The following is a 27,429-nucleotide window of genomic DNA, read 5'->3' on the forward strand; positions in this document are numbered from 1 at the left end:
ACTACCATCACCGCGGCGCCATCTCGATGTAACTTGGTCAACTTGAAAGCAGCGCTTGGGAAACGGACGGATGGAACTCAGGATGGCATCTATGGATAAACCTTTTATATCCGATTTCTACAAAGAAAAGGACATTTTTATAACCGGGGCAACAGGATTTATGGGAAAGGTGAGTGCATGTATCCTCTGAAAACACATCTGCGATCAAAAGACAGCCAGATTCTTCTCCCGAAACACTTTATCCGCGCACCCGGTGGGCGCACAAACGAAACTGAAGAAGCTAATGGAGTCTCCATTGCTTGCAGAAGCCTGTTAAAGCTCTATACGTGCATGCGCAATAATTATTTGCCCTCTATTTGACAGGCATGTTATCAACGATCCTATAGCGAACGGCAAAGTACATTTTCCAGAAGTGTCTAATTAATGTAAACAGTTACCAGTCCAACACCAAAAGCATTTCTGACACTGAAAAGTGAAGGATTCGAGTGAACGTAACGATCTAAGCATTTCCACAGTTCCAGACCTAAACGACCCTGTAGGCTGACTTTGTTACAAAACACTTTTTTCTTTAAGTTGTATTCAACGATTACACTTAATTGTGCTATATGCTGCGATTTGTTTGCTTTTGAGATATTACCTCGTTATAGAATCAACAAACTGTAGTGATAGCGTTCTTGCTTTTATAAAATGCACCGGGGGCATTTGAAAGATTCGAATAGATGCAAAATGCATGGTGATTATAATGCTATGGCGCGTTGATTATAAAAGACAACGGCTCTGCGGCTCATGTTCTTATAAACATGATTCGAGAGCACAAGCAAAAGCTAGAAGGCGGGGGTGTTTTAAACTTCTGTTTTAAATAAACAGAAGCTTTGACACAATTTTATTCAATGTTGAATCGTATTCAACAACCATCTATTAAATGTTGCCTGTAAAGCTGGCTTTGTTACAAGTAAACGCTTACTGCAGAGAAGCTTACCTATGTGCTGAGAAGCTCACTTTGTTTACATGTAAGGCCGTGCGTGCCTCATGAAAACAACACGTCAGCGTTGTCTCTCAGGAGGGATTACTTTCGGAATGTTTACTTACTGAGGATTACGATGCACTATGGCATGTCAAATGTGCACATATATTTTCTTTCATATTCAGAATACCTTTGAGGTAATTCAATGAATGAATGAACACCTGCCGCTGGATTAAAATTAAATGTATCCGCGGTGCATGACCAACACAGCGTTGAAGATATCGCAAGTGGTAATTCTTCACTGTAGAAGCATGCAAACAGAATGCATAATAATTCATGTAACGTCCAACGCAGGTGCTGCTCGAAAAGCTACTCCGGTCATGTGGCGGTCTGCGCCGAATATTTGTCCTGATGCGTGCCAAAGGAGGAGCGTCACCCCAAGCCCGTATTGATGAATTGCTCGGTTCAGAAGTAGGCTTCCTTCCTTTTCTCTCCTTTTTTTATGTCGACTTGTCATAACATCGACAATGCAATGTTACTCTCCTTCATAAATACAGTGTTTATTTAAGTATTAATTAAACCAGTGTTCATCACTTACAGTGAATAAGGTACTTCCACTGGTTAGATTTCATATTGCTTATTCGTCCTTTAGTTTTTTCTCACCTTCCGTACACCTTTTCCCCTTTCCCAGTATAGAGTAGTCAACCGGAGATATCCTCTAGTAAACGTCTGGTCTTTGCTTTCATCTATCTCTCTCTTAAGGTCTAATACGCGGTAAAATGTGTGTTGTGATCGATACATGCATTTTGGGCTCTGGCATACATGCCCAGAGAACGAAAGTTAACATACCAGGGGGGCTCCGATGTGTTCTTTGTTTTTTTTTTTTTTTTTTGCGTCCCCTGTGGTTGTGGAATGACGTATGAACTTTAGCAGTCGCTTTGGCTTTCCAAAGAACGCAAATACTATACGTATAGACAAGCGTTGACGTACGGAATTGTTGGTAAGTCATAGCTAAAATTGTTTTAAGCGCATTGACGACGTGGACAAGCGAGTGGACGCAAACTTGTTTCTGCACTCAATGTTTCAATATTCACCTGTTCCTAATAAAGCATTTGTTGAAGTTAACGCAATTGTGTGTGTCCACTCGCTTGTCCTCGTCGTCAATGCGCTTAAAACGATCTTAACTATACATTGCAGTAGGGTTCCCACTTGGGTTTGTTGGTTTTCCATTAAGACCGTGTATCATTGCGCGCAAACAACATGGAGAAAAGAGGGAACACGTATAACACACACGAAGCGCAAACTATCAACAGTTTATTGCGAGAAGATCGTGACCTTATTTATACCTTGCCACAGGCAGTACAGCGCATGACACCAAGGGTGGAACCGCATCGACACAAAAAAATCAACACGCGCGTGATGTGCTATTGAAATACGCTATTTCCTTAGCTGATAAGGTGATAGATGCCATGCTTATACACTTATCTTTTAAAGTTGTGATGCAGTGGGCCTCAATAATGAGGCGTGTCATCTCATTGTTCGACTTTTCAATGATCATGCACTCTTTGAACCTTTGAACTGCATCACAACTTTAAAAGATAAGTGTATAAGCATGGCCTATATCCCCTTATCAGCTCAGGAAATAGCATATTTGAATAGCACATCACGCGCGTGTTGATTTTGTTTTTTGTGTCGATGTGGTTCCGCCCTTGGTGTCATGCGCTGTACTGCTTATGGCAAGGTATAAATAAGGACACGGTCTTCTCGCAATAAACTGTTGATAGTTTGCGCTTCGTGTGTGTTTTACGCGTTCCCTCTTTTGTCCATGTTGTTTGCGCGCAATGATACACGGTCTTAACTATACATAGCTCACTCGTGGATTGGCCAACTAATCTATCGCACATGCCTATATGAGATAGTTTAGCTACGCCCCGAATCACTGTGCGAATTAATTGAGAAATGACGCAGTAACTCAAAATTGTCAGTGTCACGGAGAAAGGAGAGATTGCTAACTGATGATGTTACTTGTGAAGCTGTCTTCTCTGTACAAATTTATTACGTGCAAGAAAGCCCACCTTACGAAATCTGTGTGGCAACGGTATTTTGTTGTTCGCGTAAGAAACAAATGGATCAAAGAGTACGGTAGAAGCAGACGTGATCAAAATTTAGAATAAAATGTGGAAGAATATATATATATATATATATATATATATATATATATATATATATATATATATATATATATTATACTGGTCTTTTATCTACTGTTCACGAACTCAGCAAAACTACGTAGGTGACCTGACAGACGCATTTTGATCACGAAAGAGAAGAAACGTTCAGACAAGGGCACCACGCGAACAGCGATTGTACGTGCAGCTCTCTTTAGAACAGTCGTAGTGCTTCTCTGTGTTCCGGAAAATAGCAATGCCGCGCATATGATTCTGCATTCGGGGAAGACGACACACAGAATACGACTTTGCCACGTGTCTCACGCCATCTACTAAAGCGAGCAACGGTGCAATGATACGTGTAATATTCGAAGGGAGAGACGCATATGCGTGGTGACACCGGTGTAAGGCAGCGCTTTAAAGAGAGGCAATCCAGTAGGTTTTTTTGTATCGCCGCGCGCAGTGTGGAGAAGAAAGTAAAACGAAGTCTAAGCATAACTGCGAGTCAGCCTATAGTTGGAACAGCGCGCAAAAAGTTAAAAAAAATGAATTCTAAGCGACGAATACGTTTATATCGAGAGGCCGACAGCTACGCTGTGCTGAGGCAAGGGCATGGTGAGAGCAAATGAGGTAGGTGTGATATCTGACAATTAATTAGGTTAATAAGGGACGTGATAAGAAAATACGTAATTCAACTTGTAGGCCTACCCGTGCACAGCCTCGAAGTACAGATCCGTGGTTTGTTGCAAATGAAGCGAAATGCGTCTAGCCTGCGAAAAAAAAAAAAAAAAAAAACACTTAGAGCCAGTACATCATCATCATCATCATCATCAGCCTATATTTATGTCCACTGCAGGACGAAGGCCTCTCCCTGCGATCTCCAATTACCCCTGTCTTGCGCTAGCGCATTCCAACTTGCGCCTAGAGCCAGTACACCATGCGCCAAATCGTGGGAAACGCCAAGTCATTCAGAAAGAGGTCGATCGTAGAGACCAACCAGTTAATCTGTCTCGACAAAATTATAAACAACATTACCAACGCCTGTTTTGGCTTAATTACGTGTGGAGGTGCTTATTTTATCGTTTCGGGGTAAGATGGAGTGAACGCTTTTTTTTCCCCTACTCTTACCTTCCTAGCTTTCATGCGCCCTTGTGCTTTTTCACCCGACTTACGTGTGCTCATCGCCTTCGAATGCAGATCTTCCAAGCGCTGCGCTGTTCGGACCCGCACTTTGCGCGCGGCAAGGTTATCGCCGTGGAAGGGGACCTGACCCTGCCGGAGCTGGGTCTCAGCGCCGAACACCGCAGGGCGTTGCTGGACAACGTCGACATCGTCTTCCATTCGGCTGCCATCGTCAAATTCGACGAACCGCTCAAGTTAGTACACTGCTCACAGGTGCTAAACGATGCGGGAAGCTATAGCTTATGATTATAGTGCCCGTCTCAGAAACAATTATGACCCTTTTCGCGGCGCTCCCATGGGTGCTGCCATGTTTGATCACGTGGTGACGCCTCCATTGACATTACAGGGCGAAGTCGAATTTGTCGACAACTCGAAGCAAAGGCAAGTGTTTGATGTAATAGTTCAGCGGAAATCCGCTAGGTGGAGATAAGTAATCCCCCTGCCATCTGCTAGCCGCCTGGTTAGCTCAGATGGTAGAGAGGCTGCCCCGGAAAGGCGGTGGTCCCGGGTTCGAGTCCCGGACCAGGACGAATTTTTCTTCAACTGCGAGGCTTTCTTTCGAGGAACCCGGTTGGGTTTCCATTGTAGCAAATTGCTACATTTGGGTGGAAGTCTCAGTTTCCCTTTAATTACTTATCTCCACCTAGCGGATTTCCGCTGAACTATTACATCAAACACTTGCCTTTGCTTCGAGTTGTCGACAAATTCGACTTCGCCCTGCCATCTGCTAGCCGCCTGGTTAGCTCAGATGGTAGAGCGGCTGCCCCGGAAAGGCGGTGGTCCCGGGATCGAGTCCCGGACCAGGACGAATTTTTCTTCAACTGCGAGGCTTTCTTTCGAGGAACCCGGTTGGGTTTCCATTGTAGCAAATTGCTATATTTGAGTGGAAGTCTCAGTTTCCCTTTAATTGATAAAATACCGCATCACCGCGGATTTCGTCCAAACGAATCGACGAACACCGCAGTTACTTTTGCAACAAACTATATAAACACTTGTCTGAATAACAACGAAATAGTAATTGGCATATTCCTGGACATTAAAAAGCGTTCGACACCGTCAATCATCAGATTTTGTTAAAGAATTTGCAATGCGCGTTATGAATTTCAAAGTGACAGTTTATATTTCTTTCAGAATTACCTAGAAGAAAGGTACCAGAGCGTACACTCAGACTTCGTATCGTCTGACTTCCTACATATTACACACGGCGTTCCGCAAGCGTCAGTCTTGGGTCCCATACTATTTTCCTTGTACATCAACGACCTTCTCCAAAGGCTTGATAAGGGTGAGGTAATAATGTATGCTGATGATACCACAGTTTTAATATCAGGAAAGGATATCGGTTAATTAGAAAACACTGCTAATAGAGAACTAGAATATAAGAAACTAGTTTATGGACAACAAATTAACACTAAATACATCTAAAACAAAGTACATTATATTTTCGTTCAATATGGTTAAAATACCACCCATAACTCTGAAGATAGTCACGACAACAATTACAGAAGTTCAAGAATTAAATATCTCGGTATAACGTTAGATTCATCCCTCATTACAGTGCACACATAGCAAATGTTTGCAGCCGGCTCAGTCATGCATATTTTGCTTTATATCAGGCGTGTCAGCGTTTTTTCTTATGTACACTACGAATTATTTATTTTAGTATTTCTCATAGTAATTTAATCTATTGTATTGATGTATGGGGGCATACGTCAGTAGCGTACCCAGGATCTCTGCCAGGGGGGGGGGGGGGGGGGGGGTTGACAGTTTGCCAATACCATCTAAATAGCACTCATTTCAATTTCTTCACGGGAAATTGTGAAAAAATGCGCTTTTTGTGAGTGTGCAGACGATTGCGCGTCTTACATCTTAGTTGCAGTACTCAAATGCGCAAGGAAGAAAAGGGGTTAAACAAAGAGGGGGGTTAAGTCGGCTTCAGGGGGGGAGTTACAACCCCCCCCCCCCCCCCCCCCCCGTCGGTGCGCCACTGGCATACGTATTCATCTTACCAAGCTGCAGAAAAGAGCGCTCCGAATCGTCCTTCGCTGGTTATACGGAACACACACACAGAACCGGTATTAAAAATAAAATTATGCCATTCCTCATTGTTAGGGACTTCAAAACAGCGTGCTCAGTTCGGGCCATACTTTCAGACAATAACCATCTTCCCACTATCATTTTCACCACGCCACATAGATACACGAGGACACAATTAAACAGAAATTTTAACGTACCACCTGTTAACAGCTTGTACGGTAGGCGCAGGTTAGCTTACATTGGAACGAAAATATGAAATAACCTTCCGAAGAGAATAAAAGAAAGCCCAAGATTTTCGTATGCTCTTAAGCAAGCTATAATTCATAGTGAGTATGTTTCAATGGTGTAACATTAACTTATTTTGCTAATGTTGGTTTTACTGTTATGCTAAACAAATTTATTATTATCGCGTTAAGAACAATGTTAATATAATCTGTACTTACAAATCACATTACCTGTTCAACTGAGTTGCAATGGTGTTTTGTATTAATTTGCATGGACCAAGAACTAGCAGTTTTGCTAACGGCCCAGGTGATTTTCAGCGACGTTCTGTAACCATGTATAGAAATAAACTGATGGTGATGAAGTGATGAAATAAATAAATTTGTGAGCCAAGCATGGGTTGTGTTAGGGCAAGACAGGGGCATGCAGTTGGCGTTGCCTTGTATTGCACTGGACTTAAATACAGGCTGATAAGGACAGGGATGATGATCAAAGCTCCGCAGCCGTGGTCCTTCACTGAAGGTGAAAGGATATCCACACATAGTACTACGTACCTGCGCATTTGGCAGTGCCAAAGAACCAAACATGCTTTTTAGAGCGCAGCTCTTAGGCGCCCGTCCCGGCGGCGAGCGTCGGCGTCCCTCGTAACCGAGCACAACGAAGGATGAAAGACGGCGATAGCGAAGAGAGTGCGAGGAGGAAAGCGGAGGAGGAGGGTGCAGCGGAACCATGAGGCGAAAAGCGGAGGAGGAGGGTATAGCGAAAACGTGAGAAGAAAAGCGTACTCCCGCGCAGGATGACGACAGAGTATCGCGCGTCGTTTGTTCACCGTCGACGCCAACGATACCATATTGAAAACAAAGCGCTGCATGAGCGGAGGTCTGCCTGCGGTGGATGCTGTGAATCGCGCTCACGCGCCACCCACGCGCTACCTCTCGCGATCTCCCGATTAGCGAGGCAGTCGCGCCACACTTCGCTCCGTTTGCAGTGTGCCGCCGCACGAGACTTATTGTGCGTGCCAGCCAATACATCGCGAAATGAAAACACGTATAGAGCTGCGCTCAAATTTTGCATTAGGGAGTACGGTAATCGTCGGTGAATTTTTTTACGTACAGTTTTTACGCTTAATTAAAGTATGGTGCTGGAACCAGTCATGTTTCCACAAAGTGAAGTTCTTGTGATGAGCGCAATTGAAATGGGGGTATCAAAAGTTATCGACTCACCAAGTAACTCGAGGCATGCGCTAATTCGTCAACGATCCCTTTCAGGCGAATCTCTGCGAGTATACCAATTGAGACACTTTCAAGAAAAGAACATAGTGTGCGGAATCGCACACGATTTCACTCTTTATTCGGACTGCGCACTGATCTGGCCAACGCGAAAGACATACACTACCGCTGAATTATAATGTATCAGCACATACTGAAACGTGAACAGGAAATAAATACTATCACAACGCCTTTACGCGCCATTTTATTACACGGGAATGCGATGGGAAATCTGTAATCGGTTGGTTTTTGATACTGTGTGGTCCCAAATGTACATTTTCTAGTCCAAATCTGGGGCCAGATTCACAAAGCATTTCTTTCGTAAGTTCGCTTTGCCATTGGCTGGCCGCCTTCGCTAATGATATGTCTGGCATCCCGATTGGCTAATATTCTTGCTAACGAAAAATTCTAGCGTAAGAAGGTTTTGTGAATTCCAGCCCTGATCACTGTTAATTATAAACATAGGCGAGCGCATAAGCGCAACAACGCATGCTATTCACTTTCGATTTGTTCCCGTTTCATTATGTGTTGTTAGTATATACGCTTTTCTGAAAGGAACTGACGCACTTTCGAGTAATTTTGCCTGCTTATTGCCATTGATTACACTGCTCACAATGTCTAACCGTTTAGACTAATTAGTTAATTTTATCAGGGTTTATCTGATGACAACGTGTACACAGAACAGGTGAGCCTTTCTTTTATTTTTTATTTTTTTAGCGCTGTTCGGCTACGCGAACTATAGAGTGAGGCCTCTGTGGCAGCAAAATATATTCAGTGGTCACTGCTCTAGCCATCAGGAGTAATAAGTGGGCCTTCATTTACAGTGATTCAAAAGCCGCTATAAAAAGTTTTGATAAAGGCTACGTAGCTGGAGTTCCAGCTAAACTATTTGAAAACATTAGGATTAGGAGAACAGAAATCCGATGGTTTCCTGCACATATGGGGAAAGTGGACGAGACTCGGGTAAACCTCAACGAGGTTGCGCATGACTTGGCACGAGGACTTGCTAACCGTGACAGTCATAACCGAGCCGTTCACCATCAGGCCGGGGAATATAGAGATCATTTAATAACTTAAAATGAGATAACCAAACACTACTATCTAGGACGCAGGCAATTCCCATTGCCACACTCAAAGCTAAACAGGGCTCAGGCAGTCTCGCTGCGCTTATTGCAAACGGGTACATACCCCGCGCCGTACCACATTAACAAAATATATCCCGGGAGGGAGATTAGGATGGAATGTAGTGATTGTAATGGCATCATTGAAATCAAACATATGCTCGCGGGGTGCCCCGCAACTCTTCCCAGCCTCCTGGAAGAATGGACTCGATGGCAAAAAAGAATACAAAGCCCATTGCTTTAAGACCAACTAAGGGCTGTCCAGAGGGACCATGGTGTCGCTGAAGGGCTTGGCCTGACAGTGCCAACGTGGGAGCGGCCCGCCTCGGCTTAAGTCGAGCCTCCGGACCTTTTCAAATAAAGTTTACACACACACACACACCGACACTGATGCGTGTAGGATTAGGCTTTTTGAACTTCCGAGCTCCCTCGAACGCGCTGCCTCTGAAAGCGTTTAATGTATTTTCCTTTCTGTACCATGTTTTCCAGGAGTTCCATTGACATGAATGTTCTGGGCACAAGGAGACTGTTACAGCTGTGTCAAGGCATGAGCAAGCTAAAGGTAGTTAAAAGTTTTCATCTTACAAATTTCTTGCCCTTCGACAGACGCAAACCAGCTTCTCTTCATTCAGTTTTGGCAACGTGCAATGTACCTCCACGGTTCACTAGCAGCTCCCTTGCAGCACTCGTTTTCTTTTTCTTCTTTTTTTAGAGGGAGGGGGGGGGGGAGACTAGCAGGCTCATAAACTCTAAGCAAACCTCTCTAGAGAGTTAGTTGCCTCTCCAGAGGGCATAGCTCTAGAGACCTGGTAGCGGAAAATACAAAAATCTCCTCTGCGTCAAGTCAGCCAATAATGCCGCGACGTATGCAAAAAAAAAATGCAATTTATCCGATAAGACAGTACATATGCAACCCGCCGTCGTTGCTCAGTGGCTATGGTGCTGGGCTGCTGAGAACGAGGTCGCGGGATCGAATCCCGGCAACGGCGGCCGCATTTCGTTGGGGGTGAAATGCGAAAACACCCGTGTACTTAGATTTAGGTGCACGTTAAAGAAGCCCAGGTGGTCCAAATTTCCGGAGTCCCCCACTACGGCGTGCCTCATAATCAGATCGTGATTTTGGCACGTAAAACCCCATATTTTAATTTAACGACACTATGCATAGGGCTAAAGAGGAAAGCCGTGCCATGATATACACCATGTGCCCCACGTAACTTGTGCCAAAATTTTAAAATACACAATTGCCACGTAGCTGAACAGAACTAAGATAATGTTGTTTGCCGTCACTTGGAGCAAGTCAGGCTATATTTTGTATTTCACATAATTACATATATTAGTTATTATTCATTAATCAACTTCATTAAATATTATATTCAGAGCAAAAGTGTCATTTGAGAAACTTGAAGACCATCCTCGAAAAAACCCGATCCAGCTTTCTGTTGCACAATACGTGCTACATAAAAGCCTATTTTTTACAAGCCTAAAGAGCCCGCGAAACACGAAAAAGTACCGGGCGACAATCGCCCGGCACTTGCATGTATATATTTTTTTAAAGTTGGGCCACAAGTTACGTGGGACACTGTTACCGGACACATGGTATGTGCAACGTCACTTGTAGCTGCTTCGGGTACCCGTCACCCACCTTTACGCTCTCTGATGTGAAACCCAAGTCTCAGCTTTTGGCGAAAGTCCCAGCTCCTGTTCGCTGTTCCGGAATACGCGAGTCGTGTAACAATCTAGCTTGAAGAGGTAGAGTAAAGAAGTCACTACAGCTTAATTTTCATCTGCATATTAATTAGGACCGAAAATATACGTACAACACGTAAGTTCCTCAAGGTCTCCTATATACCAGGTGTTTTTTTTTTTTTAGAAGGTCAAATTAAACAAAATTGCCTGCGGCACAAAGCACAATTCTAACCCTTGATCTAAATTACTCGCTGAGGCGGCCATTAGTTCTACGAGAAATCAAAATCCTTCATTAAATAATGAACATAATTACGCTAGTTAACTTTTAATTCATTGCTTTACGGCACATATATTTAAATCTACGAATTATAGCCGATGACTTCGCAAGGCGTGTTCACTTGGAACGAATTCTCACGACTGCACCAGTTTCGAGATATTAATATATCAAAGCGTCCGACGAAATGCATTGGCGTTCCAGTTACTTCTTTTAAGAAAACGCTGTTTTATGCATTGAAGCAAAGAAGTATGCGCTTCAATTCAAGGGGCACATCCCCAGTTGCCACAGTGGCACATGCTCGGTGGCATATATCCAAGTTACCGTCAGAGATGTTAATTGAAGAGTGGCACGTACATACCCAGTGACACTACCAAATTTGGCGTCAAGGAAGCTAATTTTAAGAGCAGCGCATACCCTGTGGCACACACCAAGTGGCACATACCAACGGGAACGGCCCACATTTTTAGACTGAATTACCTTCGGGATTGGCCCACATTTTTAGACTGCACCATTTTCGGGATCGGCCCACGAGAACGGCCAGATAGCCGTTAGAAGGTCGTTACAGAAAACTGGATTGAACTCGTCAAGAATGGTTCGCATTAACAATTACAAAGGCGTATCTGCCGCAGTGTATTGTCCAACGTAAATCTCAGCCGTCGGGGCCTGCATTATAGTTGTAGTAACTAAAGCAATTAGAGCCTAAACGACACATTCACTCTGGGAACGTATAGCGCAGGAGCCCTCACCCATGCCTCTCCTTCCACCTGCAGGCCTTGGTGCACGTGTCGACGGCGTACTGCAACTGCGACAAGGAGGAGGTGGCAGAGGTCATATACCCGCCGCCTTTCGACCCGCAGAACGTCATCGACGCCGTCAGGTACAAAGTGACTTCTTCTTGTTCAAGGTGGTGGGGTGTGCTGGACATCTTTTTTGGGCGCAAACGGAGGCATGCGAACATATTGCATGTTTGCCCTTCTTTCATCTCCTTTTGCGCCCAAAAATAATTTTTAGCCGTCAGGCACGGCACTTTCTCGCGCCCCCGTTAGCCTATTTCTTTTCTTGCTGTCTCAGGGTCGCTTTAGCAACCATTTTTACCAGAAAGGCCAAAGTCACATTCAAAAAAGAAAGAAAAAAAATGACCAACCTTTCCTCTACCGGAAAATGGGGGTAAGTGAAGCTTGTCATTTGTTTCTTCGGTGTTCCTCGGAATGAAGTGCACTGACGAGTACCACGTTGTGCTCGAACCACAACCGGTCACAAGCACAGCTCCTAAGTTCCGGTTGAGAAACTCGCGTTGAAACCTGGCCGTCGCACCGGGGAAGTTGGCGCGCTAGCGCTGCCGAGGCGTGTACCACTGTTGTCGGGTTCCTGGAGGGCAAGACGACGCTGACGTTTGGCCTCAACATCGCGGTCTCGCAACTCAGGGTCCGTGGCTCTTCGCTGACGTTTCGCATGGGCTTCGGAATCCCTCACGCTAGAATCGGCACGTCGACGACGAGCCCTTTCCCGAGCGAGTTCGCGGCGCCGTTGCTCAAACGAAGCCTGCTCCTCGGCGGAACGCACCACGCGCGTCCTTCCCAACCGGGCGCCGACACTGATCTGAGGCGAGGGAAGCCCGGCGGAGCGCGCGCCAACCCCCTTTCCTCCCCTTTCCCTCCCCGGGACACACCAAACTACCCTGATTGGCTGCGCACGTCACGTGATCCGGCGCCGGCGCAGCTGGTACAGCTGCTTTACTGTAGGAGCAGCTGCTTTTTTTGCGTGACCACGACAACGCCGCCGAAATTTGAGAGCCAATACAAGCTTCGCTTGAAAAACTATAAAGAATCTAGACAACAAAAATGGATTTATAGACTATTGAAAAGCGCATGAATCAATTTGGCACGGCCTGTAAGTGTTTTCTGTGTATCATGATATTTTGTCTAGAAAAGGGTTGCACGGAGGATCGCGGATGCTTTAACGGAGCAGTTCTGGGCAGTATAACCTGGCTGCAGATTCACAGTACTTGCCTTACGCAAGTGAAATTTGTAATTTCCTCTTAGCCTCGCTACCGACACGGTCCTATTGACAATACCATGAGTACCGTCCACCTGAAAAGCCTATGGGAAGTGTTGGGAGTCTGACTCGGTATTCATAAAGCAGTTTGTAAGCTACAGCGGTTGGTAAGAACAGGCATTGACCAATAATGATGGTGAACATAATTTCTAGCAAACCCGGGCGGGCCGTCAATGACACATTTTTACGAACGAAAAACTGAATTCGGCTAATAAGTTCTAACGGAATTGGTGATTCATGATTTTGGCGAATCAGTGCACTTGAAAAAAAAAAAAAAAGAAAGAAAAAAGATGTTCACGCAAACATGAATGATGAGGACCTATACAGGCACGTAATTGCAGCTATTGGTTTATTGCTCAAGGACGCGCTTTTTTAGGCCTCTGGGCCCTGATTATTTTTGATGCTAAGTGGATGCAAACTTATTTCACATGGGTGCACAGAAAACCGCGTCTGCTACTTTAAGGTGACCATTTCCGAGAAAGAGGCCGTTTTTTACTTGTTCATCTGCTCAATTCGAATTCTGTGCTCGGATGAGACCACACTGATGCGTTGGCCTGCAACTCTGCTAGCCCCAGAAGGCATGAGAGCAAGAAAAGTGGTGTCTGAGAATATTTTCCACACAGATGTGAACTGATTGTTCCTGCTTTATCATGAGTGCGATCATGACTGTCAGAGAAATTAACCATTTTCTAGAAATATTCATTATAGCCAAGAGACCTCTCGGTTCGACTTTTGATCCCCGGTCACATGAGCGAAAGCACACTTCTCACTGGCTTGCCTCTATTACGGAGGCAAGCAAGCGAGAAGTGTGCTTTCGCTGACTATCTGTCGTTATGCGCAAACGTAAAATCGGCTTTCTGACCAGCGGGCACTTTGAAAGATGTTCTATATGTATCCGTTAATGATTGAATCCCAGAACAAAATGTTTTATTTTGAGTCTGTCCGCTCGGTATACAGAAAACGAATAGACTCGCCAGTGAATCGCCGTTTTCATAGCGCGGGCTGCATTCTGCGCAGCTGGATGGATGACCCACTGGTGGAGGCGATCACGCCCAAATTGCTGGGCAGTCGACCCAACATGTACACCTTCACCAAAGCCCTCGCCGAGAGCCTGGTGGCCGACGAGAGGGGATCCCTGCCTGTGGCCATTGTCAGACCCTCCATCGTCACAGCCGCATGGCAGGAACCTATACCGGTGAGATGGCGCCACGTCACCGCTCTCGAAAAACTGGATGATTATTCTTTCTTTCGGGGAACTTTCTCCACATTGCGGCTCTCGCAGAACTTATTTGCCTAGTAACCACTCCTCTCTATCGATGACTGCATGTACCCGTGCAGCCTGGTCTTTGTCAGGTAAAGGAATTGATGTCATGGCATACTTGCTGGCAAGTTTATTTGTCTCACACTCAAATGCGTATTGCCCTGACGCGGAGCCGAATGAGCCTGTGTCCACTGTCATGCGTCTTCGATTCTTAAGTGATCAAGAACCCGTCGCGTGATGTCTTTCTTTTTTTAATTCCTTCGCAGGGGTGGATTGACAACATCAATGGACCCACGGGCCTTCTTGTTGCAGTGAGTATTGTAACCGGCGCGTGGAGATAACATACGGTTACACAACATTTCCTTTAAACGCTGTTCTGACGCATCGCGATTAATTTTTTTTCTATTCTTTATTCACCAACGTTTCTTAAAGCAATATTCATCGGCCAATCGCAGCAACCAGTAAAATGATAACTATAAGATTCTGGCAAGTGATGAGCAGCAGCTCTTTTGGTACGGAAAGGTTAACGAGTCTGGTCCTTTTATGATTGCAATCAAGAGCTATTTACCTTACCACGTCTTTATACATAAAATCCATGGCGATGCTGTCAAGAGCAGCCTTTGTCTAAAACTACATTTAACGATGATAAATTTATGGCTACGGGGACCGCGGCCGACACGGCATGTGATGATCGGCGTGTTTGGGACATTATTCAGTCGCTCAAGAAAGTGCGTCAACTCCTTCCTGCCTAACCCTAACCCGTCGTCTCACGAGAAATCAAAACACATATTAAAAAAATTGACAAAAGTTCACTAATAATTTTCTGAATTAATTACTTTACGTTACATATTGCAATTTACGAATTGTAGCCGGTGAGTTTGCGAGGCGTTTCCACTTGGAATGAACTTTCAGAATGACGCCAATTTGGACATATGCGCCATCAAACTCACCGTAAAATATGCACTGTTGTTCCACTTACTTTTTTTTTAACAAAACGCATTGAAGCACAAAATTAACTGGAACGCTCATGTATTTCGTCCAAAACTTTGGGAAATAATGTTTCGAAACTGGTGTCATCCTGGAAATTCATTTTAGGTGGATACGTCTTGCAAGCTCACCGCCTACAATTCGTAAATTGCAATATGTGTCGTAAAGTAATTAACTAAGAAGTGAATTAGTGAGTTTTTGTTAATTAGTTGAATATGTGTTTCGACTTCTCTTGCTACTAATGTCCGCCTCTTCGAATAACCCAGCTCAATGATAAAGAATTATGCTGCCTGCCACAGGTGATTTTTAAAAATTCCATAAAACTTAAAAATAGTCATCCCGTATATAAAAGGACAAGGAAGGAGACCTTCTGCGTCACCTCACCTTTTCCGGTGAGTGTTTCACAAACAAAAATGGCCGACCACCTTGCTTCAGTCTCTCTCTCTCTCTCTTTTTTCTTACCTATACCTTCTTTCCTTATTTCGCCCAGTCTGGTAAAGGACTCCTTCGATCTATGGTGGCGGACACGGACAAAGCAGCCGACTTCGTGCCCGTAGACGTGGTCATCAACACCATGATCATGGTCGCTTGGCACACCGCAATGCACAGGTGGGTCTTCTATTCTCGTGGCGTCTCATGAGCTACACGAGGCCCCAGAACGATACATACTACACGTTACTCAAGCGTTGCAGCCCCCAATTAGCTGTCCTTCAACTATTCGAAGCTCTAGCAACAGCACATGGTGCCTCTGCCAACTGGATGAGCTGGTAGCTAGAGCAGGTAGCTTACAGGACTTCCTTTTAAACGAGAAAGATATAGCGAAGATATTGGAAATGGCTGTGTCTACACACGTATCCTTCCTTGAAATAGCCATGCTCGTCCTTCCAACTTGTCCTTGTCTCCAATTACACATACAGAATATCACCGCTACGACTACGTTGGTCATTTTTGTTCGCTTTCATTGTCCTATAACTTAATGATAACCAGTCGCCATGGTGGCTATGGCACTCTGCTGCTTAGCACGAGGTCGCGAATTCGAACTCCAGCCGCGGCGCCTGCATTCCGATGGGGGCGAAATGCAAAAACGGTCGTTTTTATGTGCATGTTAAAGAACCGCACATTGTTGAAGTTAATACGGAACCGCCTATTGCGGGTGTCCCTTATAGCTCACTGTGCAGTTTGTGGACGTTAAACCTCACAGTCAGATTTTTTGACCTGTCTTTCTTTATTTGCCCTTAGCAGCGTTTTATTGCGATGGCAATTATACGGACGCTCGAGACGCGTTTGCGCCGTTGGCATTGCCGCTGGTGCAGTCGTGCTGTCATGGCCTGCTCGTGGAGGGTTAGAAGGTATCCAGAGACGCGCAGTGCTTTTTTGGCTGCAAAAAGCGATAAAGCGAAGTGGGCGCACCGTCACGCTCCGCTCAATCGGCTCTGCGTGAGCCGAGACAGCGTTCTGACTTCCGCTGATGGCACGAGAGTTGTGCGCACACGCAGCTGTGTGCCTATACCACACGGTGGTGCATACGCTGGTCTGAGTAGAGCAGACAGTAAACGTCAAGCTAAATCTCTGTACGTCCAGCGCGGCCATAATCCATTTAATTCTTTCTTTGGACGCTGACAAACGACGCCGTTTTTCTTCTGTCTCGTATCCCGTGCTATTGAGGTGCGGTGTCTGTAACGGCGCTGACTATGCTCCTCATCACGCCATCTTTCTGAGATGCCTTGAAAGCAGCGCTAAACCTTGTTATCGCTTCCAATTATAGTGCTTCACCTTCAGGCGAAACTGCCAATTTTATTGTAATTGAAAACAATCTTCATTGCTGAGTGCAACCGCTGCTGCTAAGAGCCCCTGAAAGGGCATCGTCAGTGGCATCGTCAGTGACGACATCGCTGACAAGGCTGCCCGGCCATTCCACGAAGGCACCCTGACGGCTCTGTTTTTAACCGAGGACGGATGCTGCAAGGAAACTTCGTTTGCTTGCCCGTACAACGGCACAAATTTTCTGGAATTCGCAAGCGTCTTTAAGTGCGGGCAGCGTCCTCTGGGCCCTTCTTTGCGCATGGGAAAGCGCCAACTATCTTCTTCCACTGCAATACAGTATAGCAGCAGCGCCTATGACTGGGGGTGGCTCTTACAAACGTTTAGTATTTTCAAATTGGAACAGCCGATAGACCAACGTGCAACTCCTGTGGATGGCAGAAAATCAGCGAGCACACGTTGTGCCCCGGTCCTCAATATTAAGTCCAGCGTCTTCCTCTGCAGACCACGCTGGACCGGAGAACGTTTAGGTGAAAGTTCTGGGACCATGGCCACATAAATAACCGCCCCTTGAGGAAAAGGCAATTCGCGTGCTACTGCGGCTTTTGAAGAATGCGGACCTATTTGTTACCGTTCTGTAGTTGTACTGTGCGCTACCTGGTGTACGTGCAGTGTTCACTCTCTCCGTCTATTTTCCTCTCTGCCTCTTCCGCTGACCTCAGCGTGTGGTAGCAAACCAGACGCTCGTCTTGACCTCCCGTACCATTCCTCTCCTTGTTTTCGCTTTTTTTATCTCTCTCTACTGCCCAGAGCAGCCGTTGGAACTGTTTGTCCCCCAAACCAATTTGTGCCCGATATGAAGAGAATACCTGCTCCGCACACACTACACTTCTGTATGCAGGCCGGACAAGGTCGCCGTGTACCACGTGGCGTCGGGAACCCTGCGCAAGCTGACGTGGGGCGACATCGAGACAATCGCGTACCCGCTGCTGCTGTGGCACCCGATGCCGCATGCCGTGCGACACCCGGGCGGCAGCTTCAAGAAAAGCCGCTTTTTCAACGCGCTTTCTATGTTCTTCGAGCACCGCTGTCCCGCAGTGCTCTTCGACGCCTACCTGTGGCTCTCCGGAAGGAAGCCCAAGTGAGTGCTCGCGTTGAGCCCGTATATCTTTTCGTCGCAGAACATTTCACAGAGCGGAAATGCATGCGCGACCAGTTTGCTAGACAGCGCCACGTACATGAGAAAACGAGTGGAAAGATGCTGCAGTTGGAGGACGCAGTTTGGCGTTCACATGAACTCGAAGTGGCATATTACACAAGCACACACAGTCTACGAGAACGCATTGCGTGGTGTGCGCGTGTGGATACGTACGTGAGTGCGTGTGTGTGTGTGTGTGCGTGTGTGTGTGTGCGTGCGTGCGTGTGTGTGCGTGTGTGTGTGTGCGTGTGTGTATGTGTGTGTGTGTGTGTGCGTGCGTGCGTGCGTGCGTGCGTGTTGATTTGTTGAATGGGTTAATTACGGGATAAATTACAGTTTAACAAACTGTCAGCCCTTTCTCTGGGGTGGAGATGGAAGACCAGCGAAGCTGTACTATGGTGGGAATTATATGTATTGCCAATTATGACTATTAAGATGTGATGGTGTAATTGGTTATTTGAACTATTAAAGAATGAGAAATATATATGATCCGGTGGTTTTCATTTATTAAGTGACCACAGGGACCATGGTCTTATGGTTGTTACGGTACACCGCCATAGGGTGTACGGCAAAGGGTGGGACGTTCTTCATAAACACGCCACCAATGCCGCGCGCGTTCGGTGCGAACGCGGGCAAAACGCCGCCGCCGTCGACAACAGTTCAGCGCGTTGCTGGTGCTGCTCCCCTCTAGTGTTGCCAGATGATGCAGAGTGACATATCCAAAAGAGACGGATATTATAGCCCAAAAGTAGCCAACCATGCAGTCGGACCTCGGTAGCTTGTAGCCAAAATGTAGCCATCATGTCTGCTAGCATAAAATGGCAATAAAATGAGTCATGGAAACAAACTAGTAACATTTTTTTTATTTGAAAGTTAAAGTACTATTCGAGAGCATCAAATAGACGGCCAAACCATGTGTTTGACTATCAAGTAGTCAAACACATGAAGTGTCCAAGCACACGCCCAAGCAAAGTGTTTGACTAAATAGGTAAAACACACGAACAAAAAGTATCACATACAAATCATTCACCATGCTATCCCTGTGGGTAAGGTATAAAATTATCTGAAGCTCTACAATACAGTGTCCCTCATATCACATTTTGAAGGTCAGGAATTGTAAACCCCATCAATTATCACATATATAAACATCAAATATAAGAACAAACAGTACGTAAAGAAATGTCAAATAATTTGATGATGATGATCGTATGGTGCTCTTCCCTTTGTAACGGGCGGACGTATAAATGAGATCCTAGCACAAAAGTACAAAAGCCATCACATCGCGCCTCGCCATGGACGCAGATGTGGAAACAAACAGAAAAAGGTTGCACCAACAGCTGGTCAAACGTACCACGAATCTTGAAACATGATTTTTTTACGATTTCTGATCCACATAACAATGTAGCCCAAAAATAGCCAGATAGCCAACCCATCTAAAACACAGCCAAACAAAAATTTAAGTAGCCCAATCTGGCAACACTGCTCCCCTCGCTCCCTCCCGTCCCCCCACTTCCTTTCGCGCGATGGAAGAAGTCGCGTTTGCTCTCCGCCGTGCGTTCGCTTCCATGGAAAGCACGAGTCCCTCGCGCGCTTTCGCTCGCACATACAGCATACGGCCAATGAGAGTTTTTTTTCTACACGCGGACACGACCCTCGGAGACTGAGCCCTAAACAGCTTCGCTGTAAAAATAACATATAGGGCAATTTTAACACGAGACCTAGCTTTTTGGAGAACATACGACATACATTGTCTTTCGTTTAGTCTGTGGCTTCTATTCGCGACCTTTCAAGAACGAACACATCAAGAGATTGCAATAAATCTGTGCAGGCCAAACCATTATAGAGGATCGCAGTTAAGTAACCACTCCCATAGGCCAGCTGTCGATATGCTCTCTTTTAAACGTTCCCCACGCAGGATGCTACGCCTGTTCAACAAGCTGTACAAGGTGATGGTCTCGCTCGAGTACTTCACCACTCACGAGTGGCGTTTCCACTGCGGGAACCTTCTGGCTCTCCTGCAGGAAGTCTCACCCGCCGATCGAAAGGTGTGCGCATGTTTTCATCTGCGTGGTCTGCGAAGTGCCGAAGCATGCCCATTGAAGTTCGCGCGAGTGCTCGTTAGAAGCAAGCAGGCGCCCCCCTCGTCAACAAACTTTGTTCTGTTACTTACCGCCATTGTGTTTGTGCCTCTAGTTCCCCACCTCCTTTTCTTTTCGTTGCGCACTAGCGCGTGTGCGTCTTTTCTCTGTGTCCTCGTGCAGAAACTTGCGGCAAATCCCCCGGGAAAAAATGAAACGAGCAAAAAAAAATAAACGAAGAATTGGCAGTCTCCGATTTCTTTTAGATCTCCAACTCTAGCTATAAATTAGCCTTTAGCCTCTCGAAAGCCTTCTGCCCACCTTACACTGCCTTTACTTAACCGGTGACAACATTCGGATCTATTAAGGCCTCTGCCTTACACCACTACATCATTACTGGGCACTGAAACCATCATCAGAGCTTAGCATACGGTGTTCGCTATCTCATTTGAGTCGTGATCTCTTAGATTCTGTGAGCGCATGCATGCAAGCGTTCGACATCCTGGAAGCACAGCCGCCTACAAGAGCGAAGGCTATTGCGACATTGGGCTTCACCTCACAATGAGCGTTAGTGCGGTGAAGGCAAAAAAGAAATACGTGGGTTGCAAAGAGTTTTTAGGAGCGGCGCGAGCAATGCTTACGCGTTGTCGGCACTGAAATAAAACGAAGTGTATAAAGCTAAGTCTGCTACAATCGGACAAGTGTTCACGGTTTGGGTGTCGCTGGTGCAGACGTTCTGCGCGGATCTTCGACTGCTGGATTGGGGTAACTACTTCAAGGACTACGTGGTGGGCACCCGCAAGTTCGTGCTCAAGGAGGACCCTTCCACCGTGCCGGAAGGCCGAAACGCGCTGCGAAGGTATATTTACTTTCTGCGGGCCCACAACCTTTATCATTTTGGAACCTTTATTATGTGGGTTATTATCTTATTATCTTATTATTATCTTTATTATGTGGTCATTATCTTATTATCTGTAACACACGCACCCGGCTTGAGTTATCGTGGTGTACTTCATTTTACTATTTCCCTTCCCATACCTAGTACACGTAAGCGCGATGAAACTGATAAGGGACTACAACAAAGCTGATTTTGAAGCTATCAACGTCAGTCGTTGCTCCTTATTCTGGACGAGTTTCTCTTAAAGTATTTAGATAAACCCGTTGAAGCACTCTGGCGGCTGTTCAAAGCAAAAGCTTTTGAACTAATTATCCTGTACGTCACTCTAGGAACCGTGTACAGCGACTCTAATGTACCCTGTTACTCTAGGTACCTGAAGAGGTTAGCTAACAAAAAAGCAAGGCTCTTTCGTGCTGCCAAGAAATCGCGAAGCGCCGAGCGTTGGTCCGCCTTTAAATAGCTGCTACATCGTATATGCTAACGCTCTCAACACTGATAAATTGAATTTTTTTTATAAACTACACTTTCAACTTTGTTAAGAATTATTCCAAAACAGTTTTGGAGCGAAGTAAAGCAGGAAAATGAACTAGCCATATGCCTCGTTGATGAGTCTGGCGATCCAGTTCCAAAGCATCTCTATGCCTCATTACTTAACGAAACGTTTGCTCACTCTTTCTCTGACTCTAACATTATTCATTATCCGTATTCTCTATGGATCCAACTACATTTGTAACTACCGGTATTGCGGCTATCATTCATAAATTGAAACGGTCCTCTTCGTGTGGTATTGACACAATTACGACAAATTTCTTCAGAATACTAAATAATATAGCTCTATCATATTAGGTCGCCTTCCTAATATTTAGCTTCAGGATAGCGATAGCTATTTGGCAAAAGACTAGAAAGCAGCCAAGGCAATTCCTGCTCATAAGTCTGGCGACAGGCATAATCCTCGTATCTCTCGCCCTATTAACCTTACGTATGTTCCTTGTAAACCAACGGATCATATTATTTACACCCATCTTGTTAATTTCTTGGGCTCAAATAACTTCTTCCACAGGTCCCAACATAGCTTTCATAAATTCTTTCAAGCGAAACGCAACTTCTCATATTTGCTAATGATTTGCACGTGGCCCTTGACACAGGTGTCACGACTGACTACATCTTCCTAGACTTTGCGAAAGCATTAGATAAGGTTAACCATCAGCTGCTTCTAGTAAAACTGCACCGCTTGCGTGACCCGCTCTTGCTCGAGCGGATAGAAGAATTTCTTTCTAACCGCACACAGTTTGTTTCCACTAATGATACTAGTTCTCCTGAGGTAACCGTGCGGTTTTTTTTCTAATTTGTAGCAATGATTAACCTAATAATATAAATTCATCTACGGTATTTGTCTTTTTGCTGACGATTGCGTTATCTACCAGAAAGTTACTATTGATGCCGATGTCGAATCCCTTCAAACAGACCTTAATGATATTATGCACTGGAGTGACCTCTGGAAAACGGAACTTAAAATTTCTAAATGTAAAACAATGAGAGTTTCCCGAAACCACACTCATTTCCCTAAGTACTCGTACTCTTTGAACACAATCCCGTTTGAATCTGTTTGGTCGTTTAAGTATCTTGGTGTACACATTACTCTTTGTCATCGACTGATCACATTGACTACGTAAAATCTATATCCGATCGCATGCTCGGTTACCTAAAACGAAACATTTGCCCTTGCACCATCGTCATTAAAGAAACCGTTATACATATATCACTCCCGGCCTAGTTTACACTTATCAACAATTTCGAAGCAGTTAAATATCACTCGGCACGTTTCAAACTGTCGAACTATTGTCAAACATCCAGTGTAGCTACATGAAAAATATACTTAATCTCCCTTTCCTTGCATGCGCGGAAAATTCTTTCGCCTCTGCCTTTTACAAAATATCTGCTATCACAATGACGTACTTAAATGCGCTGGATACAGCCTGCTCCTTTCATATCATCCTGCCTAGATCACCATTGTAAAATTCATATTCCTCGAGAAAACACGGTAACATATTCCTATTCTATTGAAACGCTCTGGTGTGCTCTGATAGAAAGGACGAGGCCGTCCAAGTGACTAAATTGTTGTATGCTCAGTGTCCGCAGATATAACTGCCTAGCCATACACCGTTTCTTACCGAGTCCAGTAATTCGCATTCGCATACTTAGCAAAGTACTGCAGTAGCGTGTAGGCTTCAAGCTTTTATGCACGGGTGTCATCGAGCTTCCGTGGCAACAAATCACAAAATTAGTCATTTTTTAAAATAGCCCCCTTCGTTGTGCGTATGTACCAAAATATCGAGATGGTAGCGGCGCGCTAGCAACGCGTGGTAGAATAATCACTTGGGTCCATAGCATGTTACGCGCTAATGGTTCGGGGTTTTTAGCATATTTAGAACATTAAAACTCAGCTCAGTAAATTTTGTGAATTTTTCCGGCGAAGAAAGGATCCGCATACGCGAAGATAACGTGAACGTGAAGCGGTGCCACGGCTTGGTCACGGAATTCAAAGGCAAACTTGGCTTTCCGCCGACGTGACGCAAATATAATCTTGAATAGATAGACCGCCAGTCTGAACTAGTTTCATGATGATGATAATGATGATAATTACATGTTTATTTCTTATTTTACTTTTTATGTCCTGCGTGTGAGCTATCTTGCAGTGCTTATGAACTGCGTTAGTGCTCCTCTTTAATTAATTAAGTCTCTTTACACATCTGGCAAATGTTGCGCGCGTGTGCGCAGGCTGTACATCTACCAGCAGCTGCTGTACGCCGCGCTGATCGCGCTCGCCTGGCGGCTCATCATGCTCAAGTCAAAGTCGGCGTGTCGCCTCTGGCACGGTCTCGTCTCCCTCTTCCTGCCCCTGCTGAGCCTCGTGTCGTCCGCCTTCGGACTGCCGTACCCGGAGGACGCGTCGCCACACTCCGCGACTTCTCCTACCGGCGGCAGGCCGTAGAAAGCGAGCCTGGCTTTAATTTCGTCAGTCGTGGAGTGTCCAGTTGTCTGCAGAACTAATATGAACGCGCTCCTTCCTAAGTTCGTGCTTGGATTTGTGGGACCCCAGAACCAAGGGTTGGCTCTAAGGCGGGCATAGTGTTATCGTTGGGTACAGAGGAAGATGGAGGGAACGCTTTAGTCACGGTTGAGGACATTGAGGAAGAAAAGAACGTAGAAGGAGGCGTCGCGTGACAGTTTTTAAGCCTAGACATAAAAATAAAGAAAAAAAATCACGAGGGAAAAGCCCTCTCCACGCCATCGGTAAACGGCAGCTGCTCATAATGCCGAGCTGACTTGGACAATGGCGGAGAGCCGATCACGACGCGTGGCTTCCTAAAAGTTGTGACAGACCAAACACTGCCCTGAAACGCTCGCTAACCTTTTTCACGGCCCATTTTCAAAGTGTCAACGCGCCGATTGGTCCCGATGGGAAGGAAAATAGGGAGAAACGGCGTCAGAGGGGGTTGGCTTGCCGAGGTTGGCACCCGACGTCATGCTCCCTGCTAGTTTCTCTCTCTCATCCCCGTTTCATGGCGGGGGCTTCGTGGCCGCGACTTCGTTACATGTGCTTCCCACGTTGGGCACCAGTTTAAGGAAGCGCAGCTTCCGTCACCACGGTCAGTAGGCTCCAGCTGTGCCGAGAGCTTTCTAATTCTTCCTCTACCAAATATGTTTCATCATTTTCTTCTAGTTTCAAATTATTTATTCCTCATTTTTCTAGTCATTATTTCATTGAGCACGGCTCATGGCGCTGAGTCGGCAGTATCCCCGCAAGATTAATTGTGATAGTCACGCACATTTCTAGTCATACCGCATTTTTATATTTGGTACGAGGAACCGCTGTATCATGAATGCTAGAATGTTAAGAGGAAGGTGGCGCACTATACTGTGCAATGCCAGAGATCTGCGCGCTTTTACTTCGCGAAACCCCGCCCTAAACACTACAATTTAGCGGCACATTGTCATTACTTCCCTATTCGCACCCAAATATATCGGCGTATTGTTCCTCAGTTCAGGTCAAATAAGCTGTATAATTTGTATGCGTTCGACTTCGAACCAAAGCCACCAACGCTTATCTGTAACGAACTGTACATGCTGCATAATATTTTTCGAAGCGTAACCTCTCGTGTTCGGGTAATGTCTATGTCGTCTACGGCTCTACTTTCCGTGGGCAGATGCAATTAACTTATATATGTGTACGCAAACAGAGCACAATTGTTAGTTTTTCTGAGTGTCCTGTGTTCAGATGTTCAAAATACGAGCGTTACCAGGGGTGTCAGAGTTGTTTCACAGGAGCCAGTTCCTCTTCGCTGCAGCCCTTCCGTCTCCGTGACAACACACCCCGTGCCTGTCACCTTTCACCTACCTAGAACTTTATGCAAAAACGATCTACCGATTGCTCTTATTACTGCAACAAAAAAGGTGACGTAATGCGTGGCCAGAAAGTCAGAACAAACTTCGGAGACTTTTATTGCAATGGAACGGATTTATAAAATATATTAAGAAACTGAACAAAAGCCTGGCTTATCTGCAATACTTTTAAAGGCTTCACTGCGGAGCTTCAAGGATCCGTTCATGATTTAACCCTAAAGGCATGTTTCCTGCAGGCAAAACAGTGCGAGCTGCGAGCGCATCGATCAAAATCCGACCAACATGGCATCGACAGCTTCTAAGTGTTTGTTGGCCTTAGTGTGGTACTTTAAAGCTACATATTTTTTTTTTCCCATAAAACATGACACGCGAACGCAGTGAAGCCCAACCGCAGTGAAGCCAAAACCCCCAGAAAGAGGGTTGACCCAAAGTTCAGGTGCGGACTAAGAAATCGGCACTCACTCGACCTTTGAGAATACAATAAACGTACAGTTACAGTATACTCGATGATGTATTATTAACGATGTAATGTATACGCGATGTACTATTAACGATGTAATGTTCAACTTGATTTGGGTATAAATGACATGCCGCTTGCCACAATGGGGAAGAAAGGACGCAGTACTGGGGAGTTTTTATTTATTTTTACTGACCCTTATCTGCGTTATGGAAGACGTGTTGAAAACTACACATCCAGAACTGCATCTCAGTAGTGCAACGGTTGTGAGCATTCGTTGAACACTTGCTGCGTAACCAGCTTGTATTCTCCATAAATAACAATGTTCGAACAAAGAATGTCGCTGGAGCCACTTGTTCCTTCCTTGTTCCTTGTTCGGTCACTGTTATTAACTGCAAGCGCCCATCATCCTGTGATTCTGTACTGTTCGTGTTGTTAAGGTTTGTTCCTATTCTGCTTTTGTCTCCGATGTAACGTTTCCCCGATAGTTACATTAAATATGCGGGGCCACATTGTCGAACAAATATTTTTTAAAAATTACGACAATCCTAACAGTGCAAGATGTGACACGCATGTATTGAGTATACAATACACCTCACAATATTTATCGGGCGTATTACGTTTTAACTAGTTCTTGGAGTGTCAATTACTCTGTATCAATAACGACCGTGCTTTTTTTTAGACTTTGTGATCGACAACTGACGTTATGCTTTGAACGCGATATTCTCGTCTCAATATTAGGAAAAGCATCGCACATGGTAATAGCGCCAGCAATAGAAATCTGGGAAATTGCTTCTTTTTGTTTAGTTGTTTGTTTGTTTTTGCGCGCACAAAAATATCACCGGTCGCAAGAAGAAAAAAAAAGGGGGGGGGGGAAACTTCCAGACACCTTCGATTTCTGAGGCTGCACTTGAGAGGCAGACTGCTATAACGGAAGCCCGTGAACAGGAAAACTTACAGCTTGGAAAATTAGCACGCATTAGTCTAAGCAGCCAAGTGCCAACAGACAGACACAGCTAAATCATAGACAAATGGCATAGTCGCATATTTTCAAGCCTAACCTTCCATCTTTTCGTCGCGAAAAGAAATTGATTTCCTGGAAGGACACACACTGAATTTTGTTCTTTTCTTCTCTTTTTGGCTCTCTCTGTGGCGTTCCTGTGTATTGTTTTGCGGTGTGGGTAGTATTGCACAATTGCAGGTAATATTTTATTATAGATATGTGTGCACTTTGTTTATTAAAAGCTTAATGTTAGAAGAAGCTTTGGTGTTCATCTTTTTTCTCCATCTCCTTGACATAAGAATGGGCTTATATAGTGTGTGGCTTATTACTGAGAGAGTCTTCTCGGAAATGTTACCAACAATGTTTATTCGTACGGACAATGCAACGACCTCCGTTTTTGTCATC

General features: G+C 45.2%; 1 protein-coding gene across 1 annotated transcript; it reads left to right on the forward strand.

Annotated features, from left to right (window-relative positions):
- LOC119450200 (fatty acyl-CoA reductase 1) lies at positions 1-27,429 on the forward strand. The gene is made up of 12 exons (XM_037713585.2): positions 1-169; positions 1,319-1,435; positions 4,330-4,508; positions 9,449-9,521; positions 11,693-11,799; positions 13,995-14,172; positions 14,505-14,549; positions 15,716-15,834; positions 17,888-18,127; positions 20,100-20,229; positions 20,994-21,121; positions 23,939-27,429. Exons 1-12 carry the CDS (start codon positions 71-73, stop codon positions 24,150-24,152), a joined length of 1,629 nt encoding a protein of 542 aa, XP_037569513.1. The 5' UTR covers positions 1-70; the 3' UTR covers positions 24,153-27,429.

The sequence above is a fragment of the Dermacentor silvarum genome, chromosome 4, assembly GCF_013339745.2.
Source record: "Dermacentor silvarum isolate Dsil-2018 chromosome 4, BIME_Dsil_1.4, whole genome shotgun sequence".
In the NCBI taxonomy this organism is placed as follows: Eukaryota; Metazoa; Arthropoda; class Arachnida; order Ixodida; family Ixodidae; genus Dermacentor; species Dermacentor silvarum.